Source organism: Pelophylax lessonae, assembly GCF_965119305.1.
Source record: "Pelophylax lessonae genome assembly, chromosome: 1".
Taxonomy (NCBI): Eukaryota; Metazoa; Chordata; class Amphibia; order Anura; family Ranidae; genus Pelophylax; species Pelophylax lessonae.
Genome location: NC_138768.1, coordinates 267,612,341 through 267,633,020, shown reverse-complemented (window position 1 = coordinate 267,633,020; position 20,680 = coordinate 267,612,341). Strand labels below are relative to the sequence as shown.

The 20,680-nt window shown below is 45.0% G+C and overlaps 1 protein-coding gene across 2 annotated transcripts in view; it reads right to left on the bottom strand.

Moving 5' to 3' along the window:
• DGCR2 (DiGeorge syndrome critical region gene 2) overlaps positions 1-20,680 on the bottom strand; it is a 108,559-nt gene that overhangs the window by 24,593 nt on the left and 63,286 nt on the right. For both annotated transcript variants that reach the window (XM_082247463.1, XM_082247462.1), the window contains 3 exons: positions 8,754-8,879; positions 2,022-2,232; positions 1,208-1,284 (listed from right to left, as the gene is read on the bottom strand). In XM_082247463.1, the coding sequence (XP_082103589.1) occupies positions 1,208-1,284; positions 2,022-2,232; positions 8,754-8,879 (414 nt within the window). The remainder of the gene's footprint in view (positions 1-1,207; positions 1,285-2,021; positions 2,233-8,753; positions 8,880-20,680) is intronic.

Here is a 20,680-nt window from a genome sequence, read left to right as displayed (position 1 = left end):
TGGGGCCAAACGCAGGTTGGAAGGGAAGAACCTCACCGAGGCAAGGACTGGAACTCGATCTGGTTAACGGGACAGAATCAACTCAAGGACCCATTTCTCTTGAATCAAGGAGGTCCATGGATCAAGCAAAGATGTCCCCCCCACCCCAGATACAGGTGAGGGCGCCCTTTCAGGCAGTGGCTTGTCTGCAGTCCCGGAGAAACCCGCTCTCGACTTACCAGGCCGGGGCCTCTTTGAACCCCCTGCGGAGGTTACTGGCGGATTTTGATCCCTGGACCTCAGATCCCGAGGGTCGAAAGGACGGCTTATGGGCCAAAAAAAGAAAGGGCCACGATTGCGACAAGATTCCTTTGCTCCTGGAAGTCTGTGGAAGCAGAGTACTCTTCCCTCCTTAATGATCTCTTCAACGGAAGCTCTGAACAAGTGGTCTCCTACAAAAGGGATCATTAAGGGTCTTGTACAAATGTAGTCGCTCCAGATGACGTCAGAGTGACGAAACATGTAGGGCAGGGCTTAGCGTCATTGCGACACTTTCGGTTTGGGTCTGTGAAGCGCAAAGTGCCCCGGACTTCCTGGCTGTATCCATGATCGCTGGCGTTTTATTTGATGTAAGGGACTACATTTGTTTAATAAAATTTATTACAATTTTACACTATGGGGGCTGTTATTTTGTGTTCCATCATGAGAAAATGAATATGCAGAGGATCAAGGGGGAGCACAGAGAAAGATTCTCAGGAGGAAGGCTAAGGCAGATATTCCAAGCAAAGACGAGCAACCCCTGTTGTAAGGGGATTGCTATCTGGTGAGTGCACATCTAACAGGGGTCACAGGAGAATCCGGGCTGCACTGCATGCTGGGACTATTGTTGCTTTGGGAGCACTAACTCACAGAGCATTGAAGGCGCTACAAGGATCAGCATACCCTAAGGACGGGGCTTGTGTCTTTGAAGGATAATATTGTTTACACTGATAAGACTTTGTGGAAACTTTTGCATTTAGGTTTACAATGAGGTACTAGCACTTTTTTGTGGTGTTTGCACTTTTTATATTTGCACAGGATTGAGTGTTTCTGCACAGTATTATATATGATATGTACAACTATTCATACTTGTCACAGAGTGTTATTGTGTACTATTATCCTTGTTTATTTCAAAAAATGTCAATAAAAATCTTACTGCAAAAGTGGAACTGCAGTAGCCTACACTTACCTTTATAAGCAACCTCCCAGTGTCCCTCCACAGAATGGTTCCTGCTTGTTACCACAAACTGGTAACCCACCCATAACCTGTTAAACAATTAACACAGTAAACAGTTTTGCAAAACATCAGAACAAAACTACATAAACCCAGCTCCCGTACAAGAGAAGTCTGAGAACCGCTCAATCCTGACTGGGCAATAAAGCTACCTGGCCACCTTCATTTATTATGGTAAACTCTAATAAAAACTGAAACATGACTCCTAACTTTTAAACATGTTAAAAGGACTAAACTTAAAAAATTACCTTATCAGCACAGGATCAACTGTAAAGAAAACCATAGGTTGAATTTATCTTTGCAAAAGTGAATAAAAATGTGTACTTGCTGACAGTGAAGAAGTGATCACGCCTACAGGAAAAAGCATAGCTGGCTCTTAAAGTGGTATTAAAGGTTCGGCTTTTAAAAAAATAAAATAAACATGTTATACTTACCCGCTCTGTGCAGTGGTTTTGCACAGAGCAGCCCCGATCCTCCTTTTCTCAGATCCCCGGCTGGCGATCCTGGCTCCTCCCCCTTGACCAGTGCCCCAAATAGCAAGTAGAATGCATAGAATGCATGAAGGTAAAAAGCCTTCAGCCTTTACAACCACTTTAAAATGTAAAAACAAGCTAAGAGCGGCTATTGTTAACTTCCTCTTACTGTCTTGCAGTAGTATTTACAGCTGTGGCAGTAAGAGTTGATGGTATAAGATAAAAGTGCCTATTCAATGTTAAAAGTAAGCACTTTTTGGTTGCATTATTTGTCATTTTTTTAAATCTTCCCTCACCTTCGCTGGTCCTTTCTTAAAAATGGCCTTTCTTCCATGTCCCACTCCTGAGCCAAAATAAATTTTAACTCTGAATCTGTGGTAAATGTTGCCAGTGAGCCATTCACTTTCTGACATGTCTGAACGGCATCCCAGTAGTTTTCTCCAGAGGAGTACACCTTATAGCAGCTTGCTGTTCCATCATAGTGGTGCCATCCTGATGGGCATTTTCCTAGGAAACATAAAAAAACAAGGGGGATCACCACCCCCACAATGTGAACATCTTGGACACATTAGGGAAGAAAGCTCTGTATAAGCAAGTGGTCCTAAACCAATGGCTAATGAGACCTATAGTATACTTATGTAGCTTTGGTTTACTTTGTTCAAGTTCAACACAGTATTATCACAAGGTCAGAGGTCACCAGGAGACTGACAGTTGTTGCCTGACCTCAAACAACGGACACTAAGCCCCCTTTCACACTGAATGCGACTTTGAAATTGTGCGACTTCACTTGAAGTCACGATTTCAACGCCACAATTTCAGGTGCGACCTGCCTGGCATCTTCATGCACAAATGTCTTTGCAAGTCACACCTGAAATTGCAAAAAATAGTGCAGGAACCTTTTTTTCAAATGGGTGCAGCACCGCAAGTTGGAGTTGCACCAATTTGAACAGTTCCTTTGCCGACAATAGGGTGCGAATGGTCATGCGATTTGAACCTGTCAAATCTATGTAACTATGCAGATGGAATACAGGGGTTGATTTAATAAAAATCGACGAGTGTAAAATCTAGTGCAGCTGTGCATAGAAACCAATCATCTTCCAGGTTTTTGTCGAAGCTTGATTGAATAAGCTGAAGTTAGAAGCTGATTGGCTACCTTGCACAGCTGCACCAGATTTTGTACTATCCATTTTTAGTAAACCAACCCCACAGTGTGGAAGATCAAGAAGCTGACTAGGCAGCAACAGTCCGATTTTAGCAGACCTCTGAATGCCTCATGTTCCTATATTTCTATCCTTACCATTTCATTTAAATGTTGCTTGCTTGAGGCACTTACCTGATACTTTCAAATCTTTGGCACAAGTTGCCAAATTTCTATAGTTACAGTAAAATATGTCCCATTACAAATATAACAGAACAAGACATAAAAACGGGTTATTCAGCATCAGTAATTTACAAATAGGTTTCCGTCTTCAGGAAACACATTTAACACCTTTACCTGGACTCTATAATGCTTTTTAGGATGCTCCTGAACTGGAATTGCCAACTGACAGAGGGATTTGAATTTGTTAAATATATTTTTCATTTTTTTTTATTTTATTTTAGGTCTGTTGACTTTCTCTTTTATGTCTGAGTAGAAAAACCACCATCTTTCTTCCTCACTGTGTAATACAACCCCTTAGCAGAACAGCCCTTTCAGTCCTTGTTAATGTCAAAGAATTGGCCAGCCATGGCAAAAAGCTGTACACAAGCATTATTGCACAAGGATCCCCAAATGGTAATGTTGCAGCTGTGCAAACAGTGTAAAGTAGAATATACTCAACTTAAAGTGGAGTTCCACCCATTTTTAATAAATTGGATTACATAGATGTATGTAATCCCCTTTAAAACGACTTTTACCAATGGAAATTTTTTTTTCTTTTTGTTGCTAGTAAATACCTTATTTTCTGCTTTATTTATCCTCTTCTCACATCCGGGTCCGGTCGGCGATTACGTCATTCGGCGATTCGCAGTGTGTGCTGGGATGTATATCAGGCCATGAAATCTCGCATTATTACACAGGAGATGAGCTGCACTGCATGCTCTGCCCCGCCTCCTCTCAGTGAGCTGTACTGTATGTATTATATTGAGGCCGTGCTCCGCCCCGCCTCCTCTCAGTGAGCTCAGTGAGGATATAATGCTTTCAGTCCTCGCTCACTGAGAGGATGCGGGGCGGAGGCGGGGCGGAGCCTGCCCTCAATACAATACATACATACAGCTCACTGAAAGGAGGCGGGGCAGAGCATGCAGTACAGTTCATCTCCTGCGTAATAATGCGAGATTTCATGGCCTGATATACATCCCAGCACACACTGCGAATCGCCGAATGATGTAATCGCCGACCAGACCCGGAAGTGAGAAGAGGATAAATAAAGCAGACAAGGTATTTACTAGCAACAAAAAAAAAACTTTCCATTGGTAAAAGTCGTTTTAAAGGGGATTACATAGATCTAAAGTCATTAAAATGGGTGGAACTCCACTTTAACTTGTCAGGCTGGTGGGTTTTAGCTAGTAATAGTAAGATAGGACCAGCAACCTACTTGCATACAGGCACACCACTAAACAGTTCATGATGCTATAAAAAAAAAAAAAAAAAATAAAAACTAGACACTGAGGAAGAGTTTAAAAAAGATGCATGTGGACTGCTTGCTCAAAATATGTCCAATATTTTCTACTACATGATATTCCAGTTTGGTTTCATAAAATACAAAAATGTGTTATTTTAACACCTTCTTAGCGCCACCAAATCTTGCATGGAAATCCATGCAAATTAAGCAAATTCCTTGGGGAAATCCAGGTTACCAGAACTATTGTCCTCTTTGGAAGATTTTCCCCCTTTTACTTTCAATTTCAATGATAACGATAAACAGGACAAAGAGAGAGTGAGGCTGGATTCACACTGCTGCATGGAGCAGCTCACAGCAGGGGTCTTGTGCGTTCCTATTCACCGTTTCAGGTCCGATTTCAGTCCGAATTTTTGACTGAATTCGGACCTGAAACAGACCAGAAGACGCACAGGACTCCTGTGCAATTCACACTGGAGCTGCTCCAGAGATATGTGAACCAGCTCCATAGAGAGCCAGTCACAATCTCCTGACATGCGAATTGGATGCAATTTGCAATAGTTTGAACCCAGCCAAAATCTCCCTAATGGGGGGCACAGACAGCAATAGAAACTGACAGGTGTTTTAATCTCTCTATCCAAAAACTAAAGAAAAAAAGTTTTTCCTATAATTCTTTTCAGTTGACATTGCAAATGATATGCAAGTGAGGAAAAAAATAAATAAAAAAAAAAAAAAAGGGTAGCTGCAATTGTAAATATCTTACAGTTAAACTACATAGAAAGAAAAGAGACAAGACCCTTTTGTTTTATGGGTTTAACATATTACAAAATACCACGACATTGTTTGTCACTCTCGTCTTCGTTATAACAAATTATGAAAAATGCCAGTTTCATTAAAGCGGTTGTAAACCGCTGGATGCATTTTTTCTTTTTTTCAGACCTGCAAGGTAAAGCTACAATGTGCTAGTATGCTTCGCATACCAGCACATTATATGAAGTTTACCTGAAAACGATGCGATCGCTAGAGGCTGCTTCCATCTTCACCCACCTTTCTTCCAGGACCACAGACTGTGGAGGAGCCGCCATTTATGGCGCAGGATTCTGTAGAAACGGCTAGGGTGGCCGTTCCTTCAGAGCACATACGCCAATGATGTCATAAGCTGCATATAAAGTAAATATCTTCTAAACGGTGCATGTTTAGGAAATATTAACAGTACCTATCGATATAAGTACAAGATTTAAGTTTACAACCACTTTAACTGCTGTGCACGTACACACACTTATTTTTAGAACCATCTTGTTGTATGTACGGTCTCATCTGTCAAAGAACTTCTATTTTCATTTATCCAAGATACAGTATATCTGAATATATGCATAAGAAAACCTTCCCCCCCCCCCCAGTTCACACCACAAGCCTGGTGTGATATGCAGTGTATTGCATAAAAAATGCAGACATACTGCATTTTTCTCCAGGGCCAGTTCACACCATAGAAACGCAGTCCGGATGAGTTTGAGGCTTTTTTGCATGTGCGCTTTTGACACATTTTTAGATGCATTCCGGTGCATTTTTTATGTGTTTTTGGCACGTTCCAGTGCATTTTCCCCCTCCCCTTTTATTTCCTCACCTTAAAAAAAAAAAAAAAAGGCCATGTGTGTTTCAGTGTATTTTTGGAGCATTTAGGTGTGTTTTACCGTGCTCCAGTACAGTTCAGTGCAGAAAAAAATGCAGCAGGTTCTACTTTTTTTTTTTCCTGAAACTGGTATGCACTGGAACTGACTGCACTGGTGTGAACTATGCCCATTGAAAACCATATAACCTACTGTCCATGTGTTTTTGATGCAGAAATAAAAACGCACTGAACTGCATGTGGTGTAAACTGGCCCTCAAAAAATACTATTTGCATGTATGCAACATACAGTGTGTGTAATAAATATTATATATATATATATACACACACACATATACATACATACACACACACACACACACACACACACACACACACACACACACACACAGTATTTCACATAAGTGAGTACACCCCTCACATTTTTGTAAATATTTTATTAAGGCTTCTTTCACACGGCAGCTCCGTGTGAAAGGTCCACTGCGGGACTTTTTTTTTTTTTTCCACGGAGCGGATGACATTTCTGTCATCCGCTCCGTGTGCCCGCATATCATCCCATCCGTTTGCGGATGATATGCGGACATAATGTAAGTATATGGCACTGCGGATGTCAGCGGATGACACCGCTGACATCCGATTTTCCTTCCTTTCCGTTTTTTACACGGAAGAAAAAATAGGGTTCTGTTCCATTCGAAAAAACGGAACAGAACTGAAAGGAGGAAAATCGAATGTCAGCGGATGGTATTCCGCTGACATCCGCAGTGCCATTCACTTACATTATGTCCGCAAATCATCCGCAAAAAAATAGGATGATTTGCGGACACACGGAGCGGCCGTGTGAAAGGACCCTATATATTTTCATGTGACAGCACTGAAGAAATTACACTTTGCTACAATGTAAAGTAGTGAGTGTACAGCTTGTATAACAGTGTAAAATTTGCTGCCCCCTCAAAATAACTCAACACACAGCCATTAATGTCTAAACGGCTGGCAATAAATGTGAGTACACCCCCAAGTGGCAATGTCCAAATTGGGCCCAATTAGCCATTTTTCCTCCCCGGTGTCACGTGACTCGTTAGTGTTACAAGGTCTAAGGTGTGAATGGGGAGCAGGTGTGTTAAATTTGGTGTTATCGCTCTCATTTTCTCATGCTGGTCACTGAAATTCAACATGGCACCTCATGGCAAAGAAGTCTCTGAGGATCTGAAAAAAGAATTGTTGCTGTACATAAAGATGGCCTAGAGTCAAGCTATAAGAAGATTGCCAAGACCCTGAAACTGAGCTGCAGCACAGTGGCCAGAACCATACAGCGGATTAACAGGACAGGCTCCACTCAGAACAGACCTCGCCATGGTCGACCAAAGAAGTTGAGTGCACATGCTCAGTGTCATAACCAGAGGTTGTCTTTGGAAAATAGACATACGAGTGCTACCAGCATTGCTGCAGAGGTTGAAGGGATGGGGGGGGGGGGGGGGGGTTAGCCTGTTAGTGCTCAGACCATACGCAGCACACTGCATCAATCTGGTCTGCATGGCTGTCGTCCCAGAAGAAGCCTCTTCTAAAGGTGATGCACAAGAAAGCTGCAAACAGTTTGCTGAAGATAAGCAGACTAAGGACATGGATTACTGGAACCATGTCCTGTGATCTGACGAGACCAAGATAAACGTATTTGGTTTAGATGGTGTCAAGCATGTGGTGGCAACCAGGTGAGGAGTACAAAGAGAAGTGTGTCTTGCCTACAGTCAAGCATGGTGGTAGGAGTGTCATGGTCTGGGGCTGCATGAGTGTTGTCGGCACTGGGGAGCTACAGTTCAGTGAGGGAACCATGAATGCCAACATGTACTGTGACATACTGAAGCGGAGCATGATCCCCTCTATTTGGAGACTGGGCCCCAGGGCAGTATTCCAACATGATAACGACCCCAAACACACTTCCAAAACAACCACTGCCTTGCTAAGAGAAGCTGAAGGTAAAGGTGATGGACTGGCCAAGCATGTCTCCAGACCTAAACCCTATTGAGCAGCTGTAGAGCATCCTCAAAACAGAAGGTGGAGGAGCGCAAGGTCTCTAACATTCACCAGCTCCGTGATGTCGTCATGGAGTGGAAGAGGAATCCAGTGGCAACCTGTGAAGCTCCGGTGAACTCCGTGCCCAAGAGGGTTAAGCCAGTGCTGGAAAATAATGGTGGCCACACAAAATATTGACATTTTGGGCCCAATTAGGACATTTTGACTTAGGGGTGTACTCACTTTTGTTGCCAGCAGTTTACACATTAATGGCTGTGTGTTGAGTAATTTTGAGGGGGCAGCAAATTTTACACTGTTATACAAGCTGTACACTCACTACTTTACATTGTAGCAAAATGTCGTTTCTTCAGTGTTGTCACATGAAAAGATATAATAAAATATTTACAAACACCGAATCAACACCAGTCATTGCAAAGTCACTGAGAGAACATTTTTGCCCTAGTTTACACCACATGATTGGTGTGATGTGCAGTGTAATACACTGCATAAAAAACGCAGACATACTGCATTTTTCTTTAATGAACTGGAGTTCAACTGATGTCAGGGCCGGTCACCACACTGCAGCTCCACTGTAGTACATAGATGTGAGAGAAATGTCAGTTTGACATCTCAATGAAAAGGTAAACTGTGTCTTAAGTTGTAACAACTGATCCTCTCCACGGGCACAGAAATGACTCCAGTATGCGCACTGAAACAGATTGTTTTAGCGTGCAGGCATGTGTGAACAAGCCATTACAAGAAAGGTATCTGAGAAGTTATGCAATACAACTTACTGCTAAAGCGCACAGGCTGAGCAAAGTTCACCGTATGGAATCGTGGCGTTTCCCCATTTCTAACCCGACCATGTCGTGTCTCCACAGCCTCCTTTCCATGATATATTCTCTGGTCTCCAGACAGACCTAAAAGCAACATAAAAAACACATCTAAAAGATCTACAATAATCAGAAATAAGGCAGTAAGGGCTAAAAAAAAAAAAACATTTTATTTTATTTTTAAATAAATGCTTCCATGACTTTCCCTTGGATGTAGACCCCCTCAACATTAAAGATCAGTGTGAAAAGGGCCAGCACTGGGATAGGCAGGGAAGGGATGTACAGAAGGAAGGTAAAGCTTAACAAAAGAAAAGCAAAGTCTGGAGAAAATAAAGGCTGCTGGCCAGGCATTGCAGATATGCCTGCAGCCTGATTGTCTACCTTCCCAAGGGAGCTCAGAGGTGGATAGAAGATATGATGGGCATACATGCAAAGTGTATTTGGACTAATGGTATAGAGTACTGTGGTGAATGAGGTGGATTTTTAATGCACACTACTATGTAAACAGTTACATTTAGACCCCATTCACACTAGCGCGACTTGTCAGGGGACTTGGTCGCCTGACAAGTCGCGGTGGGTCGCTCGCCATTGAATAGTACAGGACCCGTTCTAATAGGAGCAACACAAGTCGCTCCGACTTAGAAAAAGGGTCCTGTACTACTTTGGGGCGACCTGGAGGCGACTTGCATTGACTTCAATGATATGAAGTCCGTGCAAGTCGCGCCGAGGTCGCAGTGCACGCTGTGCACCGCAACTTCACAGGTCGCCCCACCAAGTCGTGTCGCCCCTGTCTGAACGGGTCTTAGTGTTTCAGAAAATGACAGTGGTTTTATTTACATCACATTCGTGTTTTCTCCTGCCAGTAACTGTACATAAATGCAATCACTACTAGTGACCACTGATTCCATAGGTCTTAAAACAAAAAAAAAAAAAAAAAAAAAAAGGAGTCACCATTTACATATGCAGTTACATTCTAAACCAATTTTTATTTTTTTTAAGCCCATGGTGTGTGAATGGTCCCCCTCCGAGGAGGACGGACCCTGACCTTGATTCCCCGGGGCGGAAGACTCCTGACCAGGACTGAGGTACTCACTGGTTCGCCTGGCCGAAACCAGGCAAACCCTGTTCTCCAAGAGGACTGCCGAAACAGCCCCCCCCCCCCCCCCCCAGTACTAGGTGAGGCTCCCCCCGAAGGGAAACCCCATGAGAGAGGGCAAACTAAGCCAAAAGGCCATATCCACCCCCTCCCAAGACATTCAAGGTAGGCCCGAGGACCCACACCCTACTAATCATGTGAAAAAGTGAGATAGTGCAGAGTGACAAACTACAAAGAAAAAAAAACACACAAAGAAAAAGTGAGGAAAGGGAAATAGGGAAGTTGAGATGGGCATAGTGTCAAATGCAAGATTTTGACAGGCCCTTCGGCCAGGAATAAACAATTCCTTCTGTCCCAGCCAAAAGGTCCGGTCCTAGAGGCAGGTGCGAAAAAAGTGTGTAGGTGCAATGACCAAAGTGCCAAAACACTCAAGATGAGCTACCCCACCTGTGAGAATTAGGGCACCCCTGGGCTGCCACCCCAGGGGAATGTACACCATGGGCTTTTTCAGGGTGCTGGCCTTTGGCCAGACCAGTGCAGCCCCATCCCTACCAGGAGGCATCAGAATTTAGACAGCTTAGTGAAAGCCTGCCTACAACTGGGGATAAGCTAACCAATGGGTATACATTATCTACTGTGTGTATGCATCATCTGGGAATGGGGTGGGAACAGGCTTCATCTCTCAAGTAACCAAGCAAAGGTTACCACCCAGGGTGAAATGTATTGCACATGAAAGGCCTTTTATTGTTTGTTTTTAGCCACTTTTAGAACCATGCCACTCTATTCACTGTGCTGTACATGACATACTCCAGGCCCTCAGTTAGGTTTATGTAAAACCTTTAACCCATAAAAAAGGAAAAACTGTATTTTTTTACTTACCCTAAAATCCTTTTTTCACTATCGTTCATTGACAGACGCAGCTCCATAGTCTTCTTGACCCTTGGGACGTCCCAAAGCAGTATTTGCATGAGGGGAGGGAAAAAACGCAGAAAAGAACATATTTCCCCAAGAGCTAAACTTAGCCAACCAGGTAACACGGAGCTCAACCAGGAACAACTGGAGCTCACCTAGAAACATTCATCCTCAAAGAGACAAATTGCTCTTTTAAACAGTAGCCTGCAAAACCTTGCGGCCAAAAGAGGATACCAACACATCTACCTTGTAGAATTTTGTGAACATGTGCACCGACGACCAAGTTGCCTCCTTGCAAACCTGCATTACTGATGCCTGATGGCGAAAAAGCCCAAGAGGCACTCAGCGCCCTAGTAGAATGTGCCTTCACAGGGAAAGGTGGAACCTGACCCTTCAGTGAATAAGCCTGTACAACCGTCTGCCTGGTCCATCTGGATATGGTCGCAGCAGACACAGCCAATCCCTTTCGAGGTCCTTCGGTGAGGACAAAGTCTGATTTCCTGAAAGATTCGGTGAGGACAAAGTCTGATTTCCTGAAAGATTCAGTAGCCGCCAGGTAAGCTCCAATTGCCCCAACCAAATCCAAAGAATGCAAAGCAATTTCCTTAGGATGCTAATGCTTAGGACAGAGTGAAGGCAGCACAATGTCTTCATTCAGATGAAAATCAGAAAACACCTTAGGGGGAAACGACTGATTAGGTCAAAGTACCACTTTTTTCCTGTGGACCACCAGATAAGGTGAACAGCAGGACAGGGCCGCTAATTCAGATACTCTGCAGGCAGAAGTAATAGCCACCAAAAAGGCAAACTTCTGCAACAGTGTAAGCAGAGGAATCTCCCTAATGTTCTCAAAAGGAGGTTTTTGAAGAACAGACAATACCAAATTTAGTTTCCCTGGAGGTAGCGGGGATCGCCTCGCCTCGATAAGCCATATGGCGAGCCCCTTGTATAGGAGTGTGAATCAAGGCATGCGCAGCTAAAGGGCGCTGGAAGAAAACAGACAAAGCCGACACTTGGCCTTTGATAGTGCCTAAAGCCAAACGCCGTTCAACCCCTTTTTGAAGAAAGGTCAAAATCCTAACCACCAAAAAAAGGCGAGGATGCACCTTCAGCGATTCACACCATGAGATGTACGATTTCCACGTACGATGATAGATCTTCCTGGAAGAAGACTTTCTGGCTTTCAACAGTTTAAGAATCAGAAAGACCTCTATCCTTCAATACCTGGCTTTCAACAGCAAAGCCGTTAAAGCCAGTGACTGTAAATCAGGATGGAAGATCGGCCCTTGAGACAGCAGATCTTCCCTGAGAGGAAGTCTCCAAGGAGCATCAGCTACCAACCTTACCAGATCTGCATACCAAGACTGGCGAGGCCAGTCTGGGGCCACCAGAATGACTGTAATCTCTTCCACCTCTATTCTGTGCAGAAGCCTCGGCAGGAGTTTCAGCAGAGGGAACGCATAGATCAGCCGATACTGACCCCAAGGAGCCACCAGTGCGTCTGTGACGTCGGCCAGAGGATCCCTCAACCTGGCTACAAACCTCTGAACCTTCTTGTTGAGTCGAGAAGCAAAACAGGTCGACATCGGGTGTCCCCCACCGGACACACAACAGGTGAAACACCTCCGGGTGCAGGGACCACTCCCCCTGCACCCGGAGGTGTTTCACCATTCCCCCCCCACTCCAACACCCAAAGACTCGGGAAATCCACCTGCCAGTTTTCCACACCTGGGATGTGCACTGCAGAAAGGGCTGGAACAAACTTTTTAAAACCAAAAGTGTAATATATTGCAGCTTTACAATCATCATCGTGGTGGGTGCATTCATTTTCTTATTTTGGCTTTTTTTCCCCTTCTGTTTTTTACCTGGTGTTTTGTCAGTGCTTACATTTTGGATGAAGGAGCACAGGGAGCAAAGGAGACAGCAGCATTGTCATTCCTGGGGGAGGGGACTATTAGGTGGACTAGCAGATCTAGATACATTAACAAATTGAAGACAAACTCCAGCTCACACTTTATAAGCAGTTACAAAAAACTGTTTTTTTCCTTTTGGGATAAAGGTTGTAAATAAATAAAAGCTGATCACTGTAAGCCCCCGTCAGTGGTAAATGGTTTGTCTCTTCTCTGTAACTGATACTGGAAAGCTTGGTCTTTTGAAAAACAACAGACATACTGGCTGGATCACCCGATAAAAATAGAAAAAAATCCTAAAAAAAAAAGGAAAAAACAAATGCACCATCAGAACTAAGAATTGGGAAGCTGCAATATAATAAATGTTTGATTTTGTGTTTGATAGTTTTACATTTTCAGTTTTGGGTTTAATACTGCTTTAAAACAAATACTTTAGTCTCCACCAGACATTTAGATTAAATTTTAAAAATGTATATTTCTCGTTCATTCATTGACGGACACCGCTCCGTATCTTCTTGACCCTTGGGTTTATGCTGCCGCCTACAGGAGTAGGACACTAGGCGTAAAAAGTTTGGCTACGCCTATAGGGCAGTCCCAGGGGGTTTACTCCCACTTCCTGCTATAGGTCTTCAGTTGTTTTCTGCCTAGTCAGGAGTAAGGACCTAGTTACTTGCTGGGATCTCTGGTCCTAGCATTTTTTTCCTTTTAAAATGGAATTTTTTGCTTCTTTTATTAATTTTCTGAGAACTACAATCAATTCTGTTCCTATGAGAACTACAATCCACTGCTGGACTGGGCGACAGACTGGATATTCTAGATCCTTGCGCTCTACCCAATCCGGCCAGCGAGAGCAACCCGACCTCAGCTCCACGCTAGGTCGGCCGCGACATAGCCCCACTGGACGGGGGCTGGCTGGCGAGTAAACACCTTGCAAGGACGCATAGCCCTGGTCACGACCTGCGTCGCAGCGTGCCTCTGGCCCACAGCACCCCTAATCCAAGATTGTGCGGGGGTCTGCCTGGAGCGGTGCCCACCCAGTACCATGGTGTCGTGGGTAGTGTCCCCCCTTCCTTCTGGTGGCTTTTCGGGGTCAACGCAGGCACCTCCCTGGGTTGGTCGGACCTTTGAGGGCCCTTCCTTCCTTCATAACGCTCCTCCTCACTATCAGGGTCCCTCTGCGGACCAACCCCCATTCACCCATGCCTAGTTCCCCCCCCCCCCCGGGGGCCAAACCTGTTATGTTTGGGAGCATCGAGCGGATGTTGGGGGGGGCGGGCTCCCTTGCTGTCCAAACGCACCTGGGGGTCCTCTGGGGGTCACGGGAGCTGCAATTTTGCTGCGGGTGACTGTTCTATCGGCAGCCATATTTGTGTAGTCCAGCGGCCAATATTCTTGTAGTTTCCCATTGCTATCACATAGCGGCCATGTTTTTGAAGCCTATGGAGCAGTGAATCGGCGGTGGGCTTCTATGGTCAGTTCCTAAACTTTTTCTCTTTCTCTTGGATCGCTGCACTGTGTGCAGCCTGGCATTCTGTCTCTGTAACCGAGTAGGGGGTGGCAAGTCCCTGTGGGTGCTATAAGGCTCCCTCTTTCTGCTATAGCGGTATCTTAGTGCACTGGGACTTGTGGTGCTGCTGGTGCAGCAATGGGGGTACTTTACAGCAATTTTCCAAATTTTTGTTGGCGGTCCCCAGGTTAACCCATGGAGTCCCTGAAGCACGTGTCACCACCTGACCGCCTCTCAGATATAGATATATAGATATAGCCCTCCAAAATAGAAGCAAAAAGCATCCTCCGCCTTCAACTGCATCCTCTGTCTCCTCAGATTCGGAGGTTGATTTGGCCGCCGCAGACGCGAGTCACCCTACTGGGTCTGCGTCCACACCCCCAGAGTGTTCTGGTAGGAAGGATGAATCCTCTTCCACTACAGCCGAGCATAAAAAGACAATCAGTGCATCCACTAGCGCATCAGGGAAACTTTAAAATTAGAGGAAACAGATACGGCTGTGTCGGCTGCGCAGGTGCCTGCCGATCAATATCCTGGAATTTCGGGCAATCAGGCTTTGCCTTACCCATTGGGCGGATCGTCTGCATTAGCACCCGTTAAGGATTCAAATCTGACAATGCCATGGCAGTGGAATATGTCAATCATCAAGGGGGCACCAAAAGTGCCCTAGCAGTCCGGGAAGTAGCCAGCATTCTAAGGTGGGCAGAACGCTTTGTTACAGCCATCTCTGCTGTGCATATTCCAGGGGTGGAAAATTTGCAGGCGGACTACCTCAGTCGGCAGACGTTGGATCAGAGAGAATGGTCTCTCCCGGAGGGGTTTCATCAACTGTGTCTCTGGTTGGGGACTCCCAATGTGGACCTGTTGGCCTCTTGTTAAACAGGAAGGTGCAGAGGTTTGTAGCAAGGTCTCAGGATCCTCTGGCCAGTGCCACAGACTCTCTGGTGGCCCCTTGGAGCCAGTATCGTCTGATATACGCATTTCCTCCGATAACTCTTCTGCCGAGACTCCTGCGAAAAATCGAGGCAGAAGGGATTCCGGTCATCCTAGTGGCCCCAGACTGGCCTCGCAGGTCTTGGTACGCAGACCTGGTCTGGCTGGTCGCCGATGTCCCTTGGAGACTCCCTCTCAGAGAAGATCTTTAAGCTCAAGGGCCAATCTTCCATCCTGCTTCACAGTCGCTTGCTTTAACGGCTGGGCTATTGAAAGCCAGAAGCTGAAGGATAGAGTGGTGTCTGAATCGGTGATTCCTATGCTGTTAAAAGCTAGAAAATATACTTCTAAGAAGATTTATCATCGAGTCTTGAATTCGTACATTGTATGGTGCGAGTCTCTGGGGGTTCCCCCCGTTCCTTTTCGGTGTCTCGGGTCTTGGAGTTTCTCCAAAGAGGTGTAGATCAGCATTTGGCCACATTTCAGCCCTGGCGATTTTCTTTCAGCGCCCGTTGGCCACAAATTCTTTGGTTCACACCTTTGTTCAGGGGGTCCGCCACCTGGCTTCCCCGGTGAGGTCTCCGTTACCTCCGTGGGAACTCAATTTGGTGCTGTCGGTCCTTCAGGAACGGCATTTTGAAAACATTTGTGAGCTTCCTCTGCTAACTTTATCGCAGAAGGTAGCCTTCTTGCTGGCGAATACTTCTGTGCGCAGAGTGTCGGAGTTGGCTGCATTGTCTTGTCAGTCACCTTACCTGGCGGTTCACAGAGACAAAGTGGTGCTTCGTCCCTGCCAGTCTTTCCTTCCCAAGGTTGTCTCTGGTTTCCATTTAAATTAAGACATTGTGTTGCCTTCCTTGTGTCCTAAACCGAAGCACCCTAAAGAGATTGCCTTCCATTCTTTGGATGTGGTTCGGGAGATCAGGGTATACTTGGCAGAGTCGTTCCAAAAATTGGAATCCCTGTTTTTCCTTGCGAATGGACCCCAGTAAGGGGCTGGCTGCGTCTGCTGCGACCATTTCCAGATAGATCAGGCAAACGGTGGTGCAGGCCTACTCCATCAAGGGTCAGGATCCTCCTTTCCCTGTTAAGGCGCGCATTCTACAAAGGTGCTTAGTGCCTCCTGGGCCTTCCGTCATCAGGAGTCAGTGGTGCAGGTTTGCAAGGCGGCTACTGGGTAGTCCGCGCACACTCACAAAATGTATAAGGTGGATCTGTTGGCATCTGCGGATGCTGCTTTTGGCCACAAGGTTTTGCAGGTCGGCCGCTGTTGGAGAGGATTAGTCCTCTTTGAGGGTGTGTTTTTGTCAGGTGAGCTCCTGTTCCTGGTTGGCTACGTTTAGCCTTTTGGCAAGTGTGTTTATTGCTGCGTTCTTTCCACCCTTATATGTTGAAACTGCTTTGGGACGGCCCAAGGGTCAAGAAGACCTGGAGCTGTGTCCATCAATGAACGAAAGAGAAAACTGGATTTTTGGCTTACCATAAAATCCCTTTCTCTGATGTTCATTGACGGAAAAAGCACCCGCCCCTCTATTGAGTTGGGTTATATGTTCTATTGACACGCCTTGGTACAAAACTGAAGACCTATAGCAGAAAGTGGGAGTATACCCCTGGGACTGCCCTATAGGCATAGTCAAACTTTTTCCGCCTAGTGTCCTACTCCTGTAGGGGGCAGCATAAACCAAAGAGTCAAGAAAATATGGAGCTGTGTCCATCAATGAACATCGGAGAAAAGGATTTTACGGTAAGACAAAAAATAAAAAATATTAGGGCTGAAACAACTAAATCGATAATAATCGATAATGAAAATCGTTGTCAACGATTTTCATTATCGATTAGTTGCTCCGTCGATTAGTTAGTCTGCGTACAGGACTTTCCTCCCTGCCTGTCAGTGCTGTCCCCTCTGTAGAAGCCGCTGTGTGCATACACTCAATGTGTTTCAGAGAGTTGCTCAGCACCCACGTGACCGCCCCCTCTCTCCTCCTTTCCTTCCCGCCTTCTTGCTGATGTTAGTGAGGGATTCTTAGCACTGCAGTCAATCAGATCGAGGGAGGAGAGCGAGGAGAGAAGCAGCAGCTGATCACGTGAGTCCCGAGCTGCGCTATAATATACAGTATTAAATAAAGAGCGCCAAACAGCCTAAGAAATATATGCTTATCCGGATAAAATAGTTAATACTCTTTATAAGGTGCAATATTATAATAGAAAAATAAGTGAATAAAAATCGTCAGCCAAAGATATGCAAAGTATGTGAAAAATTATAATAGTGCAATTCCACGAATAAAATGGGACTTCACTCCATAATAGGGAGCATAGAAAGACCCACTATATGTGCTAGAAGGACATTTTTATTCACTTATTTTTCTATTATCATATTGCACCTTATAAGGAATATTATAATATAAAAATAAGGGAATAAAAACGTCCTTATAGCACATATAGTGGGTCTTTCTATGCTCCCTATTATTATGGAGTGAAGTCTAATTTTATTAGTGAAATTGTACTATTATAATTTTTCACATCCTTTTTATAACTCTGGCTGACATTTTCATTCACTTATTTTTCTATTATAATAAATATTGCACCTTATAAGGAATATTAACTATTTTATCCAGATAAGCATATATTTCTTAGGCTTTTGGCTCTGCATTGATTCTTTGTTTAATTTTGGTTAGTGAAAGGCACTTTACGTAAGCTGCCATTAGGATTTACACTTCACTTTTTTTTTTTGCCATTAGGATTTACAATTCACTGCAATATATTGTTCATTGCGCCGATTTATTGTTGTCATATTATACAGTATATAGCAGCTGAATTAAAAAAAAAAAAAAAAAAAAAAAGCAGTTAAGGCCCCTTTCACACTTGCGGACCGTTCAGATCCGCCTATGCATCTCTATGGGGCATTGAATGTCAGCGGAGACATGTCCGCTGACATCCGATCCGGTCCGTCAACCCTATTTTCCATCCGTCTGGCAGATCGGATCAGGCGGTCTGTTCTCATCCGATTCCCCCATAGAGAAGAGTGGGGACCTGACAGCTCTGTCTCCGCACACAGCGCGGAGGCAGAGCTGCCATCTGCCTGCTCAGCGGGGGATCGGCGGATCGATCCCCCGCTGAGAAAATCTGAGTCCATCGACGGACTCCCCTGTGTAAAAGGGGCCTAGGGTATCAAAGTACTGGGAGCATTATGTGCCCTGCAAATGTTACTTTTTAAAAAAAAATTCCCAAACTTGCTCAAGGATCATTCCAAAGCCAATGGAAATGGGGAATAGGGTGGCTGTACAGGTTGATAGCTAAAACATGTTTGGAAGAGTCAGCAAAGAAAAAAAATAAAATACATTTCAGCATTTGGAATAACAGAAGTGAAATATAGTGCCCCATAATGGGTGTTCCCAGGACTAATGGTGCCCCATCATTGGTGTTCCCAGTAAGGATCCCAGTAAATGATCATGGTATCACTGTGCTTGATTGGCCAGCAAACTCGCCTGACCTAAACCCCATAGAAAATATGTGGGGTATTGTCAAGAGGAAGATGAGACATCAGACCCCACATTGCAGACGAGCTAAAGGCTGCTATCAAAGCAACCTGTGCTTCCATAACACCTCAGCAGTGCCACAGGCTGATTGCCTCCATGCCACGCTGCATTGATGCAGAAATTCATGCAAAAGGAGCCCGACCAAGTATGGAGTACATACTATACTGTACGTGGACAAACTTCAGTAAGCCAACGTTAATCTTTATTAAAATCTTATTTTTATTTTTTTTTATTTATTTTTTTTTTACTGGTCTTATGCAATATTCTATTTTTCTGAGATACTGAAATTTGGGGCAGTGTGGGCAGGTGCCAAGCCCTGCTGGAAAATTAAATCAGCATGACCATAAAAGTTGGTCAGCAGAGGGAAGCATGAAGTGTTCTAGAATTTCCTGGTAGAGGGCTGCGCTGACTTTGGACTTGAAAAAACACAGTGGACCAACACCAGCAGATGAGATGGCTCCCCAAATCATCAGTGACTGTGAAAACTTCACACTGGATCTCATGCAACTTGGATTCTGTGTCTCTCCACTCTTCCTCCAGACTCTGGGACCTCGATTTCCAAATGAAATGCAAAATTTACTTTCATCCGAAAATAGGACTTTTGACCACTGAGCAACAATCCAGTCCTTTTTCTCCTTAGCCCAGCTAAGAGGCTTCTGGCGTTGGCTCTGGTTCAGGAGCGGCTTGACACAAGGAATGCAACAGTTGGGGCCAATGTCCTGGGTACGTCAGTGTGTGGTGGCTCTTGAAGCACTGACACCAGGCGTAGTCCACTTCTTGTGAATTTCCCCCAAATTCTTGAATGGTCTTTACTTCACAATCCTCTCAAGGCTGTGGTTATCCCTGTTGCTTGTGCACCTTTTTCTACCACACTTTTTCATTCCACTCAACTTTCTATTAATATGCTTGGATACAGCACTCTGAACAGCCAGCTTCTTTAGCAATGACCTTTTCTGACTTACCTCCTTTTGAAAGTTGTCAATGACTGTCTTCTGTACAACTGTCAAGTCAGCAGTCTTTCCCATGATTGCGTAACCTACTGAAACAGACTGAGAGACCATTTAAAGGCTCAGGAAATCTTTACAGGTGTTTAGAGTTAATTAGCTGATTAGAGAGTGACACCATGAGTCTACAATATTGAACTTTTTCACAATAAGGCCCCTTTCACACAGGCAGACCGTTCAGATCCGCCTGTCTGTTTTTTGGAGCAGGCAGAGTTTGATCACCCTGAGCTCCAGGACATTGATTGGCAAGGAGGATTCTTCTGTCGACCACATTCCTTGGGCACAATGAGGTCCAGAATCAGGCGTACCTTGCCCTCCTTCCTAGGCACCGCTTACAGGTTTGAATAAAACCCGCAAAATATGTCCCGCTGAGCAACCGGGACAATAACGCTGTGAGCAAGAAAATCTTGTACTGCCCCCTTGAGATCCGTTAAAAGATCTGGAGACAGACGGAGATTTGATGGAAAGAACCTGTCTACTGGACGAGATCGAAATTCGATCTTGTACCCTGAACGAAATCAGTTCATGAACCCATTTGTCCTGAATCAGGGATGTCCAGGGTTCCCGAAAGTAACGCAGATGTCCCCCCACCCCTGAAACAGGTGAAGGCGTCCCTTCATGCAGAAGAGGACTGGGCCGCAGCACCGGACTGACCGGCCTTGGGCTTACCTGACCAAGACTTATTACCTGCGCCCCGGAGGCACGAAAAAGCCCCCGGTGAGCCTTGATGGAAGGACCCCTCCACGCGCGGGGTGCTTTACCCTTTTCAGATTGGGGTAGAAGGGCACTCTTACCCCAAGTGAGACCCTTGACCTTCTCATCCAAAGAGTCCCCAAAAAGACAATCCCCCAAATAGGGGAGATCAGAAACGATCTTCTTAGAGGCATGGTCTGCCGACCAGCTCTTAAGGCACACTATACGGCAGAATGCAATCCCCACCGCAGAAAGTCTTGCGACCAGGGGAGCCTCGTGCAGGGCTGCATCACACAG